At 34.4% G+C, this 21,470-nt stretch overlaps 1 protein-coding gene across 4 annotated transcripts in view; it reads right to left on the reverse strand.

Annotated features, from left to right (window-relative positions):
- CDK8 (cyclin dependent kinase 8) overlaps positions 1 to 21,470 on the reverse strand; it is a 118,853-nt gene that overhangs the window by 11,945 nt on the left and 85,438 nt on the right. For all 4 annotated transcript variants that reach the window (XM_087865230.1, XM_045797072.2, XM_045797071.2 and 1 more), the window contains exons 5-6: positions 7,953 to 8,010; positions 5,602 to 5,733 (exon numbers count right to left, since the gene is read on the reverse strand). In XM_087865230.1, the coding sequence (XP_087721356.1) occupies positions 5,602 to 5,733; positions 7,953 to 8,010 (190 nt within the window). The remainder of the gene's footprint in view (positions 1 to 5,601; positions 5,734 to 7,952; positions 8,011 to 21,470) is intronic.

A 21,470-nucleotide genomic window follows, 5' to 3' on the forward strand; every position in this document is an offset into this window, starting at 1 on the left:
CACAAAAATTGAAATGAGGAAAAAATGTTAATTTATAAAATAATTCAGAATTCCTAAAATCTAAAATTGGAATATTTAATTGGAATAATTATCCCTTTTATATATTTCAGAGTAAGAAGTTAATCATCTCTTTATTAAGACTATACACCCTAACTACAAGCAAGGGATTTTTAAAATGGACACTGTCTGTGTCTCCATTTTCAACCACATCAGAGCACCAAGTTAGCCAATACCACCACAGAGAAAAGTATGAAGAGATACCAGCCAAGCTATTTTGTTTTTAGTATCAGAAAGTAAACAGAAAAATTATTTTGTGATTATTCTTTTTATATATGTACCCCATATGATAACTTGACTTATGGTAATCTTAATCAAAGAGAAGATAGGCAAGCTTAGAAACATCACCAAAAGGGCCAATGGGTCAATTTGCATGTTTAAAACTATACTCATAGCATCCAAAAGACACCATAACAACCCATTCTGGTTAGCTATGAAAAATACTAAAGAAAACTAACATGTAAAGGAAGATGAGAGGTAAGTAAGCGGTGCAGCTATCCTTAAAGTGACATTGCTTCTAAAATAAAAGGTCAGAAAGTAGTATAGAAATAGTTTATTTAACCTTGCTTAACCCGACCCTCATAAACTCTTTCCCTGTACCTTTTCTATCATCTCTTACCTTTTGGCAATCTCATCATCCTTCCTTTCTTCAAAAACTTGATCCAGACATGAATCATGAAGTTAAGTTAGCTAAGCAAGTTATTATTTCAGACAAATTTCTAAATCTGTGTACATAAGTCTCTCCTTTCTATCTTGCCTTTTTTTTTTTATTTTCAGAATGTGCCAAGTTCATGGAAAAGTCCTTTCCTGTTCACCTACCTGCCTACTTCCTTCTAGAAAGACTTTTCAAAGTAAAAACATATAAATCTCATCTACTTCTCAAAATCTGGGATGCTTTGTGTAGCTATTGAGCTAACTAGGCAAAGTAGATAGCAATTAGCATGCTATGTAGACCCAAATGGGGGGGGGGAGCTTGTTAAATAATGTATTAATCAACAGATGTATTAATAGCAAGTTTCTACCTCAATAAAAGAGTAAATTCTCCTTCTCCCTATCTTATAGCATATTTCCCACTTAATAGAATTCCACATAATTAGTGGGCATTCAGTTATTTGAGAACAAACATCTGAGTTTAGAAGTCCATACTTAGGTAAAACTTTAAGAGACTGCTTTAGTGATGATTAATTAAAGACTGAATCTCCTCTTTCAGCCTTCTCCATGAAGTCAATCAAACAAAACCCCAAAACACGCAAAACTGAATTAAACTTTGTCACTGGGAGTACAATGTTTACTAACCTATTATTTACTCTCTTTGGTTTAATGACTCAGCTTGCAGTTTTGCATAAGAGAATAAAAGACAGCAGCACAAAAATCTGTCTGTAATAGAGGATGGGAACATTTTCCCCTGTGCTCTTTAGCTGCTTCTTAGCAGCCTTTGGTTTAACATAACCCACCACACTTCACTAGCAGATTTCACCCTTCCAAATGATGCCATTAAAATGAACTACTGAATAAGTAATCTGTGCATTCAACTACAAAAGTTCTTCTATTAGCTGCTCAAACTACAACTATCTGACGGGGAAGTAAAAATTCTAGGCAAGTTCTTGGTAAGTAGCTTTCACTGTGGTGTGGTGAATTTGTACTTTAATGGACCCTCAGGCTACTTACATAAGTAATAGGTGGAATGGGATTGTGTGGGAGAGACTGGAATCAAGGAAGAGGTTTCATTTTTATTCATTTATTCTATTTTTAAAAATTTACAGTAAAAATGGTTTATGTACAATTTCTCTCCCTCAAAAAAAAAAAGTAATTTGAAGGATATCCATATTGTAACATTTTTGAGCCAATGTCTTCATAAAAGTATTTTCCAAGATTGCTCTTGGCCAAGTCAGGTGTACATGGGGTGGGGATCACCACCGCAGAGGGTCTGGCCGGACCTTGGTTTCAATCATCTGCACCCCAGTTAGTTCCCTCTGTAATCTTCCTACCTCAGAAGCAACTGTTTTATCCGAGGTCACAGAACTTTTGGAGTTGAAGGGGACCTCAGAGATGATTTAGTCTAATTTCCACTTTCAAAAATGAGGCTAAAGAACTAAATGCTTTGCATAAGGGTGCACGCTCATGCACACACACACACACACCCCCACCCTGAGTGACAAAGCTAAGACTACGATTTGCATATATTTTGCTTTCTCTTAAGTTTTAAAAAGTTTACCTAACAGTTATCCAATAAATCTTGATGATGAGAAGGAGGAAGAAAGGAAAAATATGAAGAAAGGCCTTCTCTTTCGCAAATTATGAAGCCATTTGAACAAGGGAATCTACCTAACTGCTGGTAGTTTAGCTTTGTGACAAACAGCCCTGCATCAAAACTGCCAGACTACAGACTGTCCTAGTGAATAATAACAGGTTATACAGACTACAATGTTCACAATAAAATATAGGTCTCTTGAGAAAAAGATAATAAATTGTAAGTCAGAGTCACAAGCTACAGTGATGCTATATTTTTTACTTAATTTAAATCAATTCAAAGTCTCAAGTTTTCAGTTGATAACAGCTAAGATCAGGCAATCACTTCCTGATCTGTGTAGTCTGTTAATATGTCTAATCAAAAGTAACACTGCTTTTAAATATTCATTTCCTAGGTGGAAAAAATAGCTATGCATCATATTAGTTTATATTCTAGGCACTTAGAATATACTTATAAAAAAGATAACCAAATGTATGTGTAGATAATAATATGTACTCAAAAACAGGACTAGCTTCAATAATTTTTACTTTTCCTTCTAATTGGCTTTTTAAAAAATAAGTGTATTATTTGAGTAATTTTAGATTTGTAGAAAAGTCACAAAGATAGTACAGAGAAGTCCTATATCTAACTGACTTAACTTTATCTACCTTTACTCTTCTATAAAATGAAATGTGATCTCAAAGCAATTATGAAGATTAGTGAACATAAAGATTTTCTGAAGAAAGACCTGTTGGGTTCAAGATTAATATGGGAGAATGATCACAAGTATCTCTTCTTTTCCCTTCTTGAGTATACACTGAAATGGCAGCAAATTAAGAAAGGCATACATCCATAGTAATAAAAAGAACAGGCGGAGATCACTGGGGACAAGAATCATTCATTCATTCATTCAACAAAGAGTACTGAGTTCTCACTGTGTACCATGTAGGCACTGGCTTACTAGGATGACCAGCTAGGCAAGGTCTATCTATTTTAGTGGATTTTAGATACTATTCAATGCTATTAAGGCAGTAAGATGGAAGTGGGATGGGAAAGGCAGGATGACTACTTTAGACTGTGTGATCACTGAGGTTTTCTCTGAAGAGGTAGTGTTTTGACTAAGATCTGAATGAAAAAGGACTGGCCATATGAAGACCTGATCTAGGCAGAGATACATAAGAACACTTTACTTTGGGAAGATGGAAGGCAGATGGAACAGCTCAGAAAAGGCCCCAGGACACAGTATTATTGCTGAGTGTGAAGCAAGATTGTCCTGTACAACTCTGGGAAGATTCTGTCCTTAGAGGACCAGCTACAAAGTCTGTATTTTTTTCCCCCCCAAAGACTGTGTTTTGAATAGTTGATTCTCCTTCCCCTGCTCCCATCCGCTGCCCTGGAGCTACCAGGTATATAAAACTAGGGCCCAAAGTTGGAAGACTCTTCCCTTAAAGAATCTGAATGGCCTCAGGACAAAGTCTTGTGCGTGCTAGCACTTGGGGATCCCCCCCCATTCACAGTAGTTCTCTGCTAGATCATCCTGAAATCTGCAGTCAAGGAGCCCTATGATCTATGTACACAAAGTTCCCAAGCACTTTTCTGTAAGCTGATTCTTAATGAAGAGACAATTGAGGGTCAACAAATAGTGGTAGAACACTTGCCACATGGAAGGAAGAGACCAAGACATGCAAATAAAAAGAGAGTCTATAAAGAAAACACATAATAATTCTAGGAATACAGCAAATTACAAACAATTAAAAAGCACTGTTATCACCATCCTCACAGATAGCTGAAATGCTTTTTTCTCCATAAAATAATACATAAAACTAATAGAGAATAAGAAGGGGTTCTTAGAGAAAAAGACAAAGGCAGAAAAACATAAGAAAAGTGGTATAAAGGATCAAATTCAGGAATCCAAAATCTGCCCACACTCAGCTTAGGGAAGACAGACACAGAAAACAGAGAGGAGGGAATCAAAGACTAGTTTAAGAGTTTTCCACAGACACGGGATGTGGGATATGAACTTCAGACTGAATGTGCCTACCAAGTGGCCAGCACATTACTGTGAAATATAAGGATAAGAAATCCTATTTGTTTTCAGAAAGGAAAACCACCCACGTAATCCACCGAGGAATGAGTACAAGACTGGCACGAATCTTCATTAGCAACACTGAAGCTACAAGACAATGGAAGAGCATCATCAAATACTGAGGGAAAGTTATTTTATACTTAGAATTTTAAACCTGGCCAAACTGCATGATACAGTAAGACACAGGCATTTTTCAGAAATACAAGAACTAAAAAATTTACCTCCAAGACACCCTTCCAAAGCAAGCTGAAAATATGCTATAATAAATAATAAAGCCCAGAAGGAAATATATCCAACTCAGAGGAATTAAAAAAAAAGAAAAGCCAGGATGAAAATCCAGAATACAGCACAGCATAGAAGACTTCAGGATGGAGGTAACCAAGAACAACAAAAGCAGGCTCAACGCCATTCTAGAGAACACAGAACAAGTTAGGTAAGCAGTGAAGACATACAACAAAGGGAATAAGAAAAGAAAAGCACATAAGAAAAGTACGCGATGATAAAATTCCATGAAATAAAATGAGGCAAAGATGTCAGTAATGGGAAACATGTGGTAAAAGGTCTGTGGTAGTTGACACTGAATGTGTTACAATACATAATCTGAGTATAAACTGTGAGAATTACGGTTTGTAAATAGAAAATAAATGTCGTAAACATCAACAAAGTAGTAATAATAATCATAATAATGACAACAATATTTCTAACATAGCTTATAAATTGAGAGGTTGGTGGGGAAGAAGTAGAAGAGTACTAATTTCCAATTCTTCAGAGTAGGGAGGTAATCAATCAAAAATTGAAAAGTGAATTAGGTATCCTAAACTTCTACTTTTTTCTGTAATTTTTTCCCCTTAACTCCAAGGGGATCTTTTAGAAGTAAATGTTTCTTTTGGTGAAGGAAACCTTTGTCTGAAGTTTAATGGTTTAGAAATTTTACTGTGCTTATTTTCTCTTTTCAAGTAAAATCTAAAATACATTTTTATTTAGAATACATAGTATGATCCCATATATTTAAAAAGTTTTAAAATATCTATTTATCTATCAGAGACAGATGCCTATAATAATACATTCCTAATGCTAATAATGGTGTTTCTAGGTAGTGGACTTTTAGGGTAATTTTTATTCTTACTTTTATAATTTTCTGTTTTATTTGACTTAATGTATAGAAATATGTATATTTTACAATAACAAAGCCACTTTTAAAATGTCATGGAATTTTAATTCTACTCACCAATAGCTTTGGTATAATGTCTCGCTCCAAGAAGTAATTCTGGGGCTCGGTACCAGAATGTTACGACTACTGGATCCAAATCTGCTAAAGGCTTCAAAGGTGAATTAAATAATCGGGCAAAGCCCATATCAGCTGTAAAAAAAGACAATAATAATGTTAAGCCAAAAGATTTTTACCAATTTAATTGATTACTCTAACTTTACCACTGTTATTTAGTAAGATGGGGAAAATGTGCTGAATTCTTCACCTGGGTTATAGATATGCCCTGATGCCAGAGGTCAAGGACGACCCTACACCCTTGGGAAGATTTCTTTCTGCCTGTCACACCATCACTGGGGACAGGGTTGTTAAGCTAGCTGCCTGTCCATTCTTTGTATTGGTCACAAGCATTGAGAAACTAGATCAGTTACAGTAAGGCTTTCCATTATTTGCATCAATAAGCCTGGTCACTGCGGTCATCAGAAGTTGACCATACAGTATGTTACCACCACTCTCTACCCACATTTATTTGGGTTGAATTTTACTAACTTAACTTTAAAAAATCATAGCAATTTTTTTAAGCTGGAAAAGACCTTTTGAAAGGTCATATAGTTCAATCACCTCCTTTTTCAAAAGGAAAAAAGAAAATTTTCAAAAGAAGAAATTAGATGATTTGACAAATGTCATAAACTCCTAGCTCAGAACTGGAGCTGTGGCATTTGACACAGTTTAATATGTAGTGTAGCTATTCAGGCATGACTGTTTATCCTACTAAACTGTAATCTTAAAGGCAAAAACTATCTTTTTTCATCTCCTTAGTATCTATCTAGTGTCATTACACATAGCTTTTATCAAATACACATTGAATGAACAATCACCTATTCATACCACCTATCAAAAATTTCAAGATTCGTCTATTTGTTTGGTTTTGCTCTCCTAATAAACATTTTTAATGAAGTAGGCCCTCATCTAACCTACTTAATTATGGAGGTTAAAAAAAACAACAGAGAAATTTGGTAAAGAATTAAAAGCACCTGACTCAGATTACTAAATACTGGTTTATAGAAGAACTAATATTTCTTCTTAAATGTGAATGGTTAATGCTGACAGTATCCCCCCAAACTTGCTAACATCATATGCATTACATATAATTCCAAACTAGATTATTTTGTTATACAAAATTTCCCCAAATCTTATAGTAAAAAACACATCTGTAACTACTGTTTGGCTGGGCCTCTTCTATTTTCCACACATTGAACTTATATTTGAACTTGTAAAAACACAAGTAAAGACTTAACAGGCATTTGGTGACTCTACAGAGTAAGTACTGACAGGGCCCGGCTCTCAAAGGTAGTCAATGACTAGGAGTACTTCGACGTACATCAAATATTTGCAATACTAAAAAATTTGGAGGTTTGTATGATAAAAGAGTATTCTGAGCGTGTAATTAAAAGTGGAAAGTGAGATTTGGGGAATTTATAGGGGAGGATAAGGAAGAGGGGTTAGGAACATCTTAGGCTTTTCTTTGTTGGTTAAGTGGTACAAATTAGCTGATAATTTGAATTTATATTAAATGTTGCAATCAGAAATTACTCTACTTTTTTATATACTCCCACAATCCTGCTGCCTTTAAATTAAGATAATTTAGTTATAACATTTCTTTTACCCACACACAAAACAAACTAAATAAATGCAAAAAACACAACTTAGAAATGACAATGAAAAAAACCAGTTAGAATAAATAAATTCAGTTTTATCCTTATAGGTACCAGACCAGAACTGGGTAAAATTTTGCTCTGATATGTAAGAAAACAGAGCTATTAGAAAACATGCCAAGGTACAGAAGGCATGCTACTTTCTTTTCCCATCAGGCAGAGGCCTTCTATAAGACGAGGCTCGTTCAAACTTAAGTTTCTGTACCTATCCAGCCTCAGTGGTTTTTCCTAGTTTGTAATTCCTAATGTTAAAAGGTCAACAGAGGCATGGGTTCTGATCTCATCTGGCTCAGATGAACAGAACTGATGCTATAATTACTAGTATGCTGTATGCCCTGTGACTACAGATAAGGCTGGCTTCTAACATGGATAGAAGCCACTCACCTTCATACCTATTTTTAATGAAGGCAAAGGTTTCTAAGAAACTTCCACAGCTTATTTTATAATTAGAACACTTCAATCTCTAAAGATTGTCTGACACCTTTTAAGAGTGTGAAACATTTTTCACTTTTAATGTAAACTCTTTAGAAATGGCTTTGATCAGAAGGAACTACATGAATATACGCATATTATTGCAGCAAAAGTTATAAGTGATACTGTTGCCTGCAAAAGTTTTAAAAGAGTGCTATACTGTGACTTATCAAAGATAAAACATACCAATTTTTACTCTTCCTCGCTCAGGACCTTCACCCATAACTAAAATATTAGCAGGTTTCTGTGGAAACAAAATAGTGTTTTTTTTTCAATAGACAGTAGTGGTTTCTTTTAAATAGACAATATGCCAATATAACATAAATCCACTTTTACAAAATCTCATTTACTCAAAAATTAAAATCAAACACAGGCGTCACCAAAGAAACTTTATGCATATATATGCAAAGCAATATGCAAACCTCATGAAGCCCAAGTATGACAGTGCCTTTCTCCAGGTAGAGCTAATAAGGCTTTTCTTGGCCCTTTTATTAGTCTGTATTCACTACTGTGGAGCATCTGACAGAAAGTTATACTGTTGTGGTTCCTCCCAACTCTTTCAATTATATAAAATGTCCTGCAACTTTTAGGGAAAATGTATCTTCAAAGATGACTTAATTCTAAATAGCAAGGGAAGGAACCACCGGATATCTTTTTTTTTTTTTTTTGAAATGGCAAAGTATGCACCCATGTTTAAACAAATAAATCATAGAGAATCATTTACTAAAGTCTTTTCTAAATTAATTATTGAAGAGGAATTTTCTGTGACCTGAACAGTTTTGAGATTTTTATGTTTAAATAAAAAGAGAAGCTAAAACTTAAAGCAAGATTTTACAGAAGTAAAATTTCAAACAGTGTTAAAGTCTCTAAAAATACACAGGATTAACTATCATCTACAATCTGCTACAGCAGTATCTACTACATTGACATGTGAGATTTGTGCCCTCCTCAGCAAGAAGGAAGAAGAGGTGAAGAAGGAAGTTAAGGGGCTGGGATGGACAGAGAGGAAAGGGTGGGGGGGGAGAGCAACCCCCAAACCTTTCTCACCATGCTAGCCTGTCTACTTGGTCTTAAATTCCACTGCTAAATAACAGTGAAACTAGAATAGAATGTCCTTCAAATATAGATCAAAGCAACCTTAAAATTAAGGATTTTAATGAAGGCTGTTTACAGTGGTAATTTATAGGCTTCCCTAACCATATTCAGTAATAGCCCCCACTCTATTACTGACAAAATGTAACTTAGTCTGGTGATAGGTATTAAGGAGGGCACGTATTGCATGGTGCACTGGGTGTTATACGCAAGTAATGAATCATGGAACTTTACGTCAAAAACTAGGGATGTACTGTATGGTGACTAACATAATAAAAAAATATTATTAAAAATTAAAAAAAACGCAACCTAGTCTATCAACTACTACAGATCAAAAAAAATTTTTTTTATCCCTAGCAAAAAGAAAAGAAGTGCTGAAACAGTAGCATATACATTTCAGAGGTTACTTGTAACCTCTGATGAAGAAACTTGGCACCAGAGATTAAATGACTTGCCCTGTAACTATAATCTACAAAACTGGGCAGCAGCAGTATAATCTACCCCATGGCTTAAGTCTAGTACTCCCTTCCTAATATATCATTTTGAAAGTAACTTTATGTAGCAAGTTTTTCAGTTAATGTATACTATCATAATAACAATAATAGTTTAATTCAAGAAAGTTTTCAGAACCTCTATCATTACTATACATACACACACATACACACACACACCTGACCACTGGAATAACCAGCAAAGCACCTAAAGAAGTACAGCATTAATACTATTACCTGTGTACGATTATTTGCAAGTGCTGCCTAGCACAAGTAAAACTGCTTCCATGCACTGTGTTGATCAGTTACCACCAGGTTAGTCTCTGCAGAGACTCTCAGAGCTCAGCCTACTTCAAAATGAAATCGGATCTCTGAAACTAGCATAAAATATTGAAGGGAGAGGAGGGTTTTCCAAGAGGAATCAGGCAGCATTTCTATCTGGCTGAGGAGCAAGGCTTGCTCTCAACTACCAACGTGGGCTCCAGAAGAAACTTCCATGTCTGTGCTAGAACTCTCTTCTTATGGTCCATTGGGGCAGAACTCCCTAAATATCTCTTGAACACATTCCCTACTCTTTAAACCCATTATGATTCTTTTCCCATCCAATCCATCTCTGTAATGTTGCTAGGATAACCTTTCTAAAAGACAAATCTGATCATATCACTCCCTTGCTTAAAATCATCCAAAGTAGTATCACTGAAAATTCTTATAAGATTGGGTGAAAACAGAACACAAAATGATATACAGACGTGATTACAAATAGGTTGGGAAAAAAAGTACGATGGGTAAAGACTAGAAGCACAAAAAGAGTTAGTGACAGTGGTATGGATGAACCTTTTCAAAAACGTCTTTGAACGCTTTTGTTATGCTTTATTATTACTAAAATATTATTTCTACTTTAACTAGTCTCTCACCACCTGTGAATAAGATCCAATGTCCTTATGAGGGGATGCAAGGCACCTGCAAGCTCATTCTCATCAATCTGTCCTGCCCCACCTGCCACTGCCCACACTGCTCCTGCCATCCCGGTTTTCAGTGTCCTGTGACTAGAGCTTTCAAAGCTAGGTCATTGCTATCCCATTATTTCTGCCCCCAAAGACCTTTCCTCTGTATTATTTGGCAAAATCTGATTCTTTGCCGCCTACTTGATGACATAAATAATACATGAATACATTCTGATTATAAACAAGTCATATATAATTAAAAGTTAAAGACCCTTTCAGCACCCATTGCTCCTCCGCCATGTCCCAAATCCCACTCCCTTCTCCAGAGGTGCAAAGTGATTAACTGGTTTGCTGTGATGGACTTTTCCAGCATTTAAGCGCTCAATCCTAAAATATTATCTCTGTATCTGGCAAGAGCAGAGCACAACATTGACATCTCTCTCCTTTTTTGCTTTCTTATTCAGCAGCTGGGCCCATATCTGAAAAGCCTTAGGGTGAGTGGTATTGGTCAGCCTGCTACAAGGTAAAGGGGGAGAAACTCCCTCTCTTGTTCTTCATTCTATTTGAGACTTATCAGACTGTCAAGTTCCAAACTGGGGTTTTAGCACTGGTTGGGGGAATAAACAGTTTCTCTGTCAAGGATTTGGGGCCAAAGCTCTAGTTAATAGTTAAAAATTGCTTTTCTAGGCAACTTGCTGCCTATTGTATGATCTGAAGCAGGTCTTGGGGCTAAAAGCCATTACCAACACTACTTCTATAAGTGAACTTAAAATTCAGTTTGGGCATGCTATATAGTCACAAACAAAGTAGAATGGTGCTGTGTTGTTTCAATAACACTAATTATGAACAATGGGTCCCTCCTCACGTTATTTTTGTGGTAGTATTCTGTATGCCCCAGGCTATGATATTCTGATTTAGTAGAGAAATCTAACACTAAATTTCTTTTGTGAATGCAATCTAATGGAAGTCTCAAGAGAAAAAGGCAGAAAGGCCCTAACGATCATGAATACTCCTGTATTTGTCTTGTTGCCTAACCAATATTAAGGAAGGCTTCAAAGACTTGATAATTTTTGTTTTAGTACTTAATGCCATGCTGAAACAATATTCTCCAAAAAAGCTAATTTCTTTTCTTTCTTTTTTCTTTGTCTAGTAGTAGGAGAATTTGGTATTTTTAGCTCTAGAGCCAAAACTTCCATTAGTTAGTGACAATACATGAATCAATTAGTAATAACCATAACTGTGGTAAATAGTCCGTGATCTTTTATATGCTATCAAACATAATCACTTTGAAAGAACATATAGAAGTTTACATTTTAATGAGGCATACACTCCATTAACTATATTTCTGCTTATGGAGATCAGAGGTCCAACGTGACTGAGAAGTATTATTTCGTCATAGCAACATCTTCAAATATAGCTATGCTATGCACAGACATGATTACAGAACACCTTTTATTGCCTGCTGAACAATGAAATAAATAAACGAGACACTTGTTTGAAGTACACTTGTGTGAAACTATGATATCCTTCTCTTATTGTTGTTTTGTTTCTCCCAGAAAAAAAAAAAGTGTTTGTAATTAAAAGAACATGTCCTTGTTTTATATTACAGGTTCATGGCTTTTTTTGCTTTCTGTTGTTATGCTCCCCAAAAAACTCACTGATATTTCCTAAAGCAAGATGTTTGTATTGCAGAGAAAACCATTCATGTAGAGGCTTTCTGTTCTCTAGAATTTGTCATGCTGTGGAATAGCACACTGATGCCTTTGGCATACAGCACAGATGGCAAACTGGTTTCATTTAAGGGGTCAATCCTAATTAAAAACAAAAAAAGGTAAGGATTATAGGGAGCACTATCTTGAGAAAGACAGGCATTGGGCTGATCAGGAAACCACCATTTTCAATCAGAGGCAACCAACATAGGCACAGAAGTGAATGATGGCTTATGTGTCTAGGTAACTGCCAAGACCTTTTTATTCTAGGGGTGAAAATAGGGCCTTCACATGTGCACTAAGGTGTCAAGGCAAAATGGAGACTTTGAGGCAACAGGAAAATTTCATTCTTGATGGATCTATGAAAAAAATAGCAATCCATAAGAAACCACTGCTAGTGCTGTTCTCTAAAATTTATTCAGAATTTAACTTTCACAAACACTGTAAACAACACAACTCAGTGCCACATTTTCTAGATACTCAATAACTTTCAGTTTGGTTGTTAATCATTATGTATACAACACACACTGAAAAAATTAATTAACTCTGATATATACAAATGAGATTCAAACATGGGCATCAAAGTCTTAAATAGACATATACTCAGTAATTTAAAAATTGCTTTAGTGAAATCCTCCAAGGAGTTGAGTTAGATAGAAATTTGGAAATCCAGTGAATGAGATATGGAAGATGTCTTTATAACACAGTTTTCATTTTTTCTTCCGATCTATGAGTTTGTATTTTTCACCTCTAATACTAAATTTTACCCACTATTGCTGCTGAATGAACACCTTTAAGCTAAAGGAGAAATTACCAACTTTTACTCTAGGAAAATTGTTTCTTGGTTTTTGAATAGATCTGAAAAAAAATGTATAATTTCTTAACAAATTCTGCTTCCTGATTAGAAAACAAATGTGACCTGTAACACGTAACTTCATCCTCTACGTTCAACAGTTCAAGTACTATGCATTCACCCCTGTATTGACTGAATTAAGAGGCACTGATGCCTAGAGATCAACAAACAAAGCAGCAAATAAACAGTCCCTGCCCCCAGAGAGGTCAGGTTAAACTAACAGATGGGTTAAATTCAGGCAAGGAAAAGTGTCACTGAGGTCATCATCCCCAACCTGCCTGAAATGTGAAAGCTCAAGAGCTGGTCTGGAAGACAGACAACAGGAGACAGTGCCTCAAGAATTCACTACCGTCTTACACTAAACCTCCGCAGAGCTGGGTCTGCACCCTCTCAAGGGACGGAGGCAGTGCTTGCTGGAGTATCAAAACACATGGTGATGCCGACTAATCTTTCAGTTACCTTAAGAAGTCCACTTTTAGGGAGAAAAGGAATTAGGTTCTCACAGTCGATGCAAATGGAGATATTTTATGGGACAAGTACTGAACTACATGGTAGTAATCATGCTAATAATATACGACAATTCCTTTCAATAAGCCCCTCCTACATTTCTCCAGTCCAGACTACTAGCTCTACTTCTAGTTTTCATCTAGTGTCTACAAGGTTACATAAAATGGTCTTCACCAAGTTGTGAACATCATCAGCAAAAGTATTCCAAATAATAAACATGATCCACATTAGTTTAAAATTGGTATCTTTTAGAACTACAAATTTTGAATTTTTTAAATTACAAAATTCTTAACCTGCCTACTTAAGGCAGTTGAGGTATAAAATACCAGTTTAAGTGCAACAAAATCAACCTGGAATATAATCTCTTATTTTCACTGACACAAAGATCATTTTCTTACTGTCAAAGACTACCAGAGGCAATATTCATTTCATTAACAATGAAACATGGGTGCACAGAACATAAACATGGAAATAGAAATAAACTTTTAAATTGACAAGCACAGCTATATCTTATTTATTCCTAATAAAGAATGTGTGTGTGCATATTAATATATTTTCTTGTAGACGGAAATATATTTTCCAAGTTAGATTACCTTCTAGTAATCGTGAAGGTTAGAAAACTGAATAACATTAAGGAGATCAAAGACATCTTAAGGGAGAGGTTTAAGGGGCAGAGATATATCAAAAATCTTTTAGTTTTCAAAACAGTTCCAGTGTCATTATTAAGAAGTTAACCAAATTTTACAAAAAAAAAGTATACATAGTTTATATTCAAATCTGAAAATCACTGTAACTCCGAATACTAAACAATATTAATTCATATAATTGTTAGTATAACAGTGATGAGTGAGTAGTACTGTTTTGTGTTCTGTCTTCTCAAGTTATTATTTTCTAGACAAATCTGGATATTTGTACATTACTTTTACTAACTACATTGTATTCCTCCATTAATAGACAGACAGCTGGCTGTATTTTCCCCAAACCCCCACTTCTGGCACCAACCCTGAAGATGCTCTCACTGACAATGTTTGTATAAATTATACTTGCCTCCCCACCCACCCCCCGAAAACACCCTGACACATACACCAGGTAATTTCCTTGGGATGAAATCTCCAAAGGAGAATTATCAGATCAAATAATATCAATAGTTTTATTGTTCTAAAACTAGAAGTTTGTTTTGTTTTTTAAGTTTCAAAGGTGGATACGTGCTCAGTGGACATAACTTGGGAAATGAAGAAAAGTACAATGTGCTTGATAATAGATGACTGAAAACAAAGCATCTATAATCTCAAACTAATAGATGACCGCTATAAACATTTCAGGTTACCTTTTGTTTTTTCCTCTTTGTAAAACTAAAAAATGACATCATACTAAATACACTGCTTGTACCCTTTCCTCACTAGTATATCATGAAGATTTTTTTAAAATTTGGAAATTACTTTTCTGATATAATCCTTACGAATCCTGTGGATTCATTGTAATTTGTATCAATTACCTCCTATTAAATGTTTAGGTTGTTCCTAGTTCCTTAAAGAAAAATGATGCTGTAACAAACACTTCTGAATGTGCCTATGAAAAATTCCTAGAAAGTCAAATTGTTGGGTAAAGGTTATAAACATTTTTAAGGTTTTTTGATACACATTAACAGATTTTGCCCTTTCAAGGCAATCAAGGTATCAGTTTTATAAATTCAACATTCTTTTATAAAAACAATACCATTAAGTATGATAAAACGAATCTGTAAAACCAAAAGCAATGTGTGTAAGATTTTATAATTTTTATTCACTTAACTTAAAATTTTGAGTATCTTTCACTGATAATCATGTTCTGATTTGCTCTGTAGATTTGTTTTATTGAGGAATCTTAGATTATTAAACTTAAATATTCACCGCAATTCTCTATATTCTAGATAATAAAGGTATATTCACTTATTTTTGCCATTTTTCTAATGTATTACTTTCCTCTTGCTAAAAACTTTACACTTCATATTCTCCAAGAGTATTTTCACTAGTGTTTTTACATTTCAGAATGTCTATTGTATCTTTAGAAATAGGAATTTGCTTAGTTCGGAATTTATCTCCAGCTAAAACTACAATAAATATCTCAATTTTTAAATATATATTTTACTACTATGATCCATGTGGATTTTAGTGTAGTTTTAAGAAATAAGTAACCAAAAAAATTATTATAGACAAGAAAATATTTCTCCCTCATGATACTAAAGAGTAATGCCCTTTATTGTAAATAACTTCTAGTTTATTACATAAGTTCTTACAATAATGTGAGTATATTCATTCAATTTTTGTTAATACCTCTGATACTAAAAAAAAAATTGTTTTCCTTCTAGAATATATGATCTTGGAGAAAAGTTTATTTTTTTTGAAATATGATTAAGAAAGTATAATTTACTACCCAGATTTAACCACAATATTTTGGTATATTTTCTTTTAGTGATGTATTTTTCACTCAGCATTTTATTGCCACTATGTTGTGGTCTGCTTTTTCTCTTAACATTGTAACAACATTACTTAAAACTTACTGTAAACATAATTTTAAATGACAACACAATAGTTCATCTTTTCTGGATGGCATAATTTGCACAATTATTTTCTGGTTGTTAGACATGTAATTTTTTTTTCAATTTGTCATTTATTATCAATAACACTGTGATGGCCCTTTCACCATTTTTTACATCCTTAAGAGAGTTTGTTAAAAGTAGGGTTGCTAGATCAAAAGAAATGAATATTTTTTAAAGTTCTTGATAAATTCTAGGTTGTAATTCATGTCATAGCAGTTAGTGTTCATTCATTTAACATACCGAGGACACATCATGTATCATGCATTGTCCTTGGCATGAGGTAGATAGTGCGTAAGAAAACAGACATGGCCTGGTGGTCCGGGTCTATAGGGAAGCCAGGCATTAGATAAAGGTAAACAAATACATAAAAAATTACAAATGTACTAAATGCTATAAAAGAAAAAAAATTCCATTAGAGAGAACGGGGGTGCTATTCTGAATAAGGTGGTGAGGGAAGGAAAAATGGGGGCACTACTTTGGAGAGGACTGGTGAGGGAAGGCCGTTTAAGGTGACATGTAACCTGGGACTTGAAGGATGAGAAGAAAGGGTTATTTATGTATGTGTTACACTATGCATGAACTTCGTAGTCAGAAGGAAAAATAAGAAGGCATTTGTGGGCAGAGCATGATAAGCAGGGGTAGACTGGTAGGAAATGTAGCTATAAAGTCAGGCGGGGGGGTCAGCTAATACAGGGCCTAATTTGCGGATAAAATATTTTATCTCAATGAAAATTCAATAGTTTTAAGCAGGGAGGCAACAGTTTAGCAATAGCAACATGCATGTTAGTTATGTGCTAGGTTCTCTACATAGATGAGCTCATTTATTCCTCAAAATTACTCCACATCAGTACGTATTATTATTCTAATTTATAAGTGAGATGATCAAGGTTAGAAAAGCCTCGGCTGAACTGATTTAGTTCATATTAACCATTTCACAATGACTTGTCAGGAGTAGAGCTAGAGTTGAAATGCAGGTAGTTTGGTTCCACAGGCCGTCCTCTTAAACTACTGCATTTACTGCCAGTGCACAACTAAGCACTATCATTTGATACGAGAAAATGGCGGCTCCTAAGAATTGTTGCATTACTTTCCCAGTGACACTAAAAGTAAAACTTTTTGAAATGTTTCCACACACACTGTGTATGTATGTGTGTTAAGTATGTAGAGTGAATTAACTGCTTATAGCATTTGTGGTCTGACTTTTGGTTAATCTTGGTGTTTTTCTTAATTTATATGATCTGTTACTATTACTCATTTTCTAACATGTTTCAAAAGTTTTTCTGATTTTTTATTTGCCTTTCAAACACTTGATGTGAAGCTATATATTTCTGCCTACTTGTATGATTTCAAAAATTTTGACACTGACATGCGTCTTGCAATTTGCAATGGATACATCCATTTAACTCAAGAGTATCTTTTGTACTTTCAAACTCTGTGTCTTAAATGGCATATTTTTCAATTGATGATGTCTAATAATTAAGAAAAGATAATTCTGCTTTTATTTCTAGCTTTATTTTATTGTGTTCTGAAATGCAGAATTTGTGATTTTGTGAGTTACCATGAATCTAGTCTCTAGTACACATTGGACTTTCGTAGTGTAATTTTGTGAGTGAATGTTTATTTAAAAAATACATTCTTTTAGATAGTCTAAATGCCAAGCAACTCTATTACATCACATTGCTTTATTCCACAATTTTTGTTTCTTTATTTAAAAAATTTTGTCATAATCTGAGAGAAAAATGGCAAGGTATACAATTCTATATTTCCATATCTTTTTGTACAATTGTCAAATTGAACAAAATTCTTCGCTATATTTTTATTAATCATTGTCATTATAAAATGTGTTTCAATCTTTTGAAATAAATTACACTTCATCTGATACTATAATTTTGTTCCCTATTTAAACAGACACAGGCTTGAGACCTGTTCTCCACTTTCTTCTTCCCCTAAATATTTGAAGAATATGATGGATTTATTTAGAAAATGAAGAACTGGCTAAGAATAAGACTGAAAATACTCAGGGGTGCCACAGGCTATTAAGTTGTGTGACCTTAATCTCCATTTCATCATTTATAAAATACAAATAAAAATGACAACCACGTGTCGCTGCAGATATTGTGACAAATGCTCATAAAAGGCTTACAGCATGATGCTTGATATATAAGATCCTAAATATATTATAATGAGAATTATGATGGCAGCTGGCACTATAATCTGTTAACAATGATTCACTGCTGTAGAGATTCTTAAGTAAAAGTGCCCTTGCTTAACTGACAGTGCCCCCAAGATGAGTTTTCTATATTGCCCTATGAGACACCCCTAGTAGCTTTTGATCATCTTCTAGCTTTTAGTCATTTATACCTTCTAGAGAATAAAAAAACCCCTGCTTATTCTTAGCATCAGCTTTTTAAAAAAGCAATAAAAATATATATTCTTGTAGAAAAGTAAAATATAGGAAAGTAGAGAGAAAGTGAAATTTACCTGAAATCTCATCTCACAGAGTTAAACCATTACAAACATCTTGATGGACACAATTCTAGATATCTCTAAATCTATATTATTTATATTTAATACAAATATCTTATAAAGCCTCTTTTGCTTTTATGGAGCCTCCCCTATCATAGCTGTCTAGGTTATTTCAGTACCACAACATTGTTAAATAAGTAGTGACAGAGGTCAGAAGGTTAATGGCTGTTGATTTGATATATATACTTCTCATGCTTGGAAGTTTTCTTCTTTTCTTATTTTTAATAAGAATTTCAATCAGAAATGAATATTAAATTTTGTCAAATAATACTGCATAGTGAATTCTGCCAAAGTTTTACATTTACAACTACTGAGATCACCATAGTGTTATTCTCTTAGCGCTAGTAATATTGTGAATCCTGTTAATAGGCTTTCAAATACTAAATCATCCTTGCATTCTTAATATGAGCTTCATTTACTTAGGGCATAGTATTCTTTCAATGTCACTCTGGATCTTTTCTGCCAACATTTTACCTAAGAAATATGCACAAATATTTATATGTGACAGTGGTCCAGGGCTATGTGCATTATCTTTACCAGCTCTGTGTCAGTATTATGCTTTCTTCCTGCAAAGTTATTAAGGAAACTTTCTTTAGCTCTAGCCTAGTTTATACAGTGTAGGATTAGCTGTTGCTTGAGGGCTGAAGCAACTGTGAAACCATTTGCAATTGTTATATTTTGTAGAGGTAGCCCTGCAACAAATGTCTTTATTTCTTCCATAGTTGCTGGTCTCTTTAGTTTTTCTACCACTTCCAGTGTTAATTTTGGTAATTTGTATTTATTTTAAAATGCTTATTTAATCTAGGGTTTTGTAGAACACCAGAATAGTTCAATAACCATTAAAAAAATTTAAATTGTAGTAAAAAATCATCCACCACCACTTCACTGCACCAGAAATCGGAATTTCACAGGTGACTTTTACCAACCTTTCAAGAATAAATAATTTCTACATTGTACACATTATTTCAGAGACTAAAATCATTTCTGAAGCTGATAATCATGAAAACAAAACAGAACAAAGACAGTATACAAACAGATGACTACTGACCAATCTCACTTGTCGATACAGATGAAATAAAATATTAGCAAAGGGAATCCAATAGTGACTGAAAAAAAAAAAAAAAACCAAGACCAAGTAGTTGATCCCATGAATGCAAGGGTGGCTCAACTTCAAAAACAAAACAAAACCTTATAAATTTAAGTTTCCACATTAAGAGATTTAAGGAAAGAGCTATATCACCATCTCAAAAGATTCAGAAAAAGCACTAAATAAAATCCATTTTTGATTTAGGAACAAACAACTTAATTAGATAACCTGATAAAAGGTACTCACCAAAACCCCAGAACAAACATCATATATAATGGTGAAACTTAAGAATTTTCATTAAAGAAAAAATAGTCACCTCAATTACTTGCCACTGTACTAGTAAGTAGGTCCTAGCCATTTACCATTACCAAATAACAAGGGAAAAAAATGCATTTCATACATTCCGGTTTTTATTTTCCTTTAAAATTTTAGTATTTCTGAAACTGGGTTCTATCTTATACCTTCTGTGTGACAAATTGGCAAAATGTTTTCTTTCTTAGTGATATATAAAACAATGCTGCAGGCTTTCTGCTTCCCGGTCTGCAGTACAAAGATGTAATATGGTATGTTTGGGATAGATTCTGTGTACCAGTCTCACAGGTGGGAAGCTACGGAGGCATTTTAGGTAGTGGAATATGATGTGATTTACTTTTTAGAGGGATCATTCTGAAGGTTACGTTGATATTAGACCATGTAAACCACAAAACTACAGTGTTAAATCGCCTGGGAGTTTCTGCAGTAATCCAGGTGCCCTGGATTAGAATAGCAGTAATAGAAACGATAAGAACTAAAGCCACAAGGTAATAAGTGGAGTCCAAAAAATTCAACTGTGTAAACTGGAAGGTCAGATTATTCTGGCGTAAATGAACAGAAATTAATGAGACAAATAAAGTGAGCCTATACAACTAGCAGTCCTAGAAGTCCACTCGGAAAATCCAAATCCATGTCCTGCCAGCAAAGAATTTTAGAATCTCCCTATTTGTGGCTCCTGATTTACCGGACTGATCTAGAGATACTGAACTACAATATGCAGAATCTCTGCCAAATTTGCCCTTTCCTTCATGGTTCACTCTCCCTACAGCTTCTTCTCCCTGATAACACGCACCACAGTTTACTCTTCTTTGGGAAATGACACTAGTCAGATGAGTAGGACCAATGACCAATGTGCTATATTTAAATCTGAGTTACTGGATGGTCTTACTGTAGTTTGAACTGAGATATGTTTTGAAGGTAGAGTTGATAAGAATCCATTTATTCATTCAATAAATATTTATTGCACATCCAATATGTGTTATTCTGGGTACTAATGATATAGCAGTAAAAGAAATGGATAAAGTTCCTGCCCTTAAGGTATACTTATATTCCTAGGGCAACCTGATGATGAATTGGAATAAAACTGGTACACAGTACTAATACTCTAAATGAATCTCAATCAAAAAGATAATAGGTTTGGCTCCATCTAAATGAGGAAAGTAACACTTAGAGAGGTTAATCCTACCAAAAGTTATATAATTAAGTGGTAGACCAAGATTCAAACAAATCTTAGGCCCACTATAATAGGCGCTTAATTTTTCAGGATGCATAACCTAAGATCCCTTATTGGTCCTTACCACATGCAACCATTTCTTATTTTTCTTCTTAACTTTTCCTGTTGTTATTCTTCACTTCTTCCTACCTTTCACCTATTTGGTTTTTTTTTTTAAGATTCCCCTCTTCCTCCTTACTATGAAGGCCCAGAAAACATTTGATTATACCAGCTGGTGTTAATCAGACAGAATAAATAAATAAATAAATAAATAAATAAATAAATAAATAAATAAAAGAGAAGATCAATCAAAAGAAGAGAGAGGCCAAAGAATGAGTGTTATACATTCTGAACAAGCCTAGCAAAGTAAGACAGAACACTAGTCACCGCTG

Source organism: Ursus americanus, chromosome 10 (assembly GCF_024610735.1).
Source record: "Ursus americanus isolate L20-20 chromosome 10, mUrsAme1.1.p, whole genome shotgun sequence".
Lineage (NCBI taxonomy): Eukaryota > Metazoa > Chordata > Mammalia > Carnivora > Ursidae > Ursus > Ursus americanus.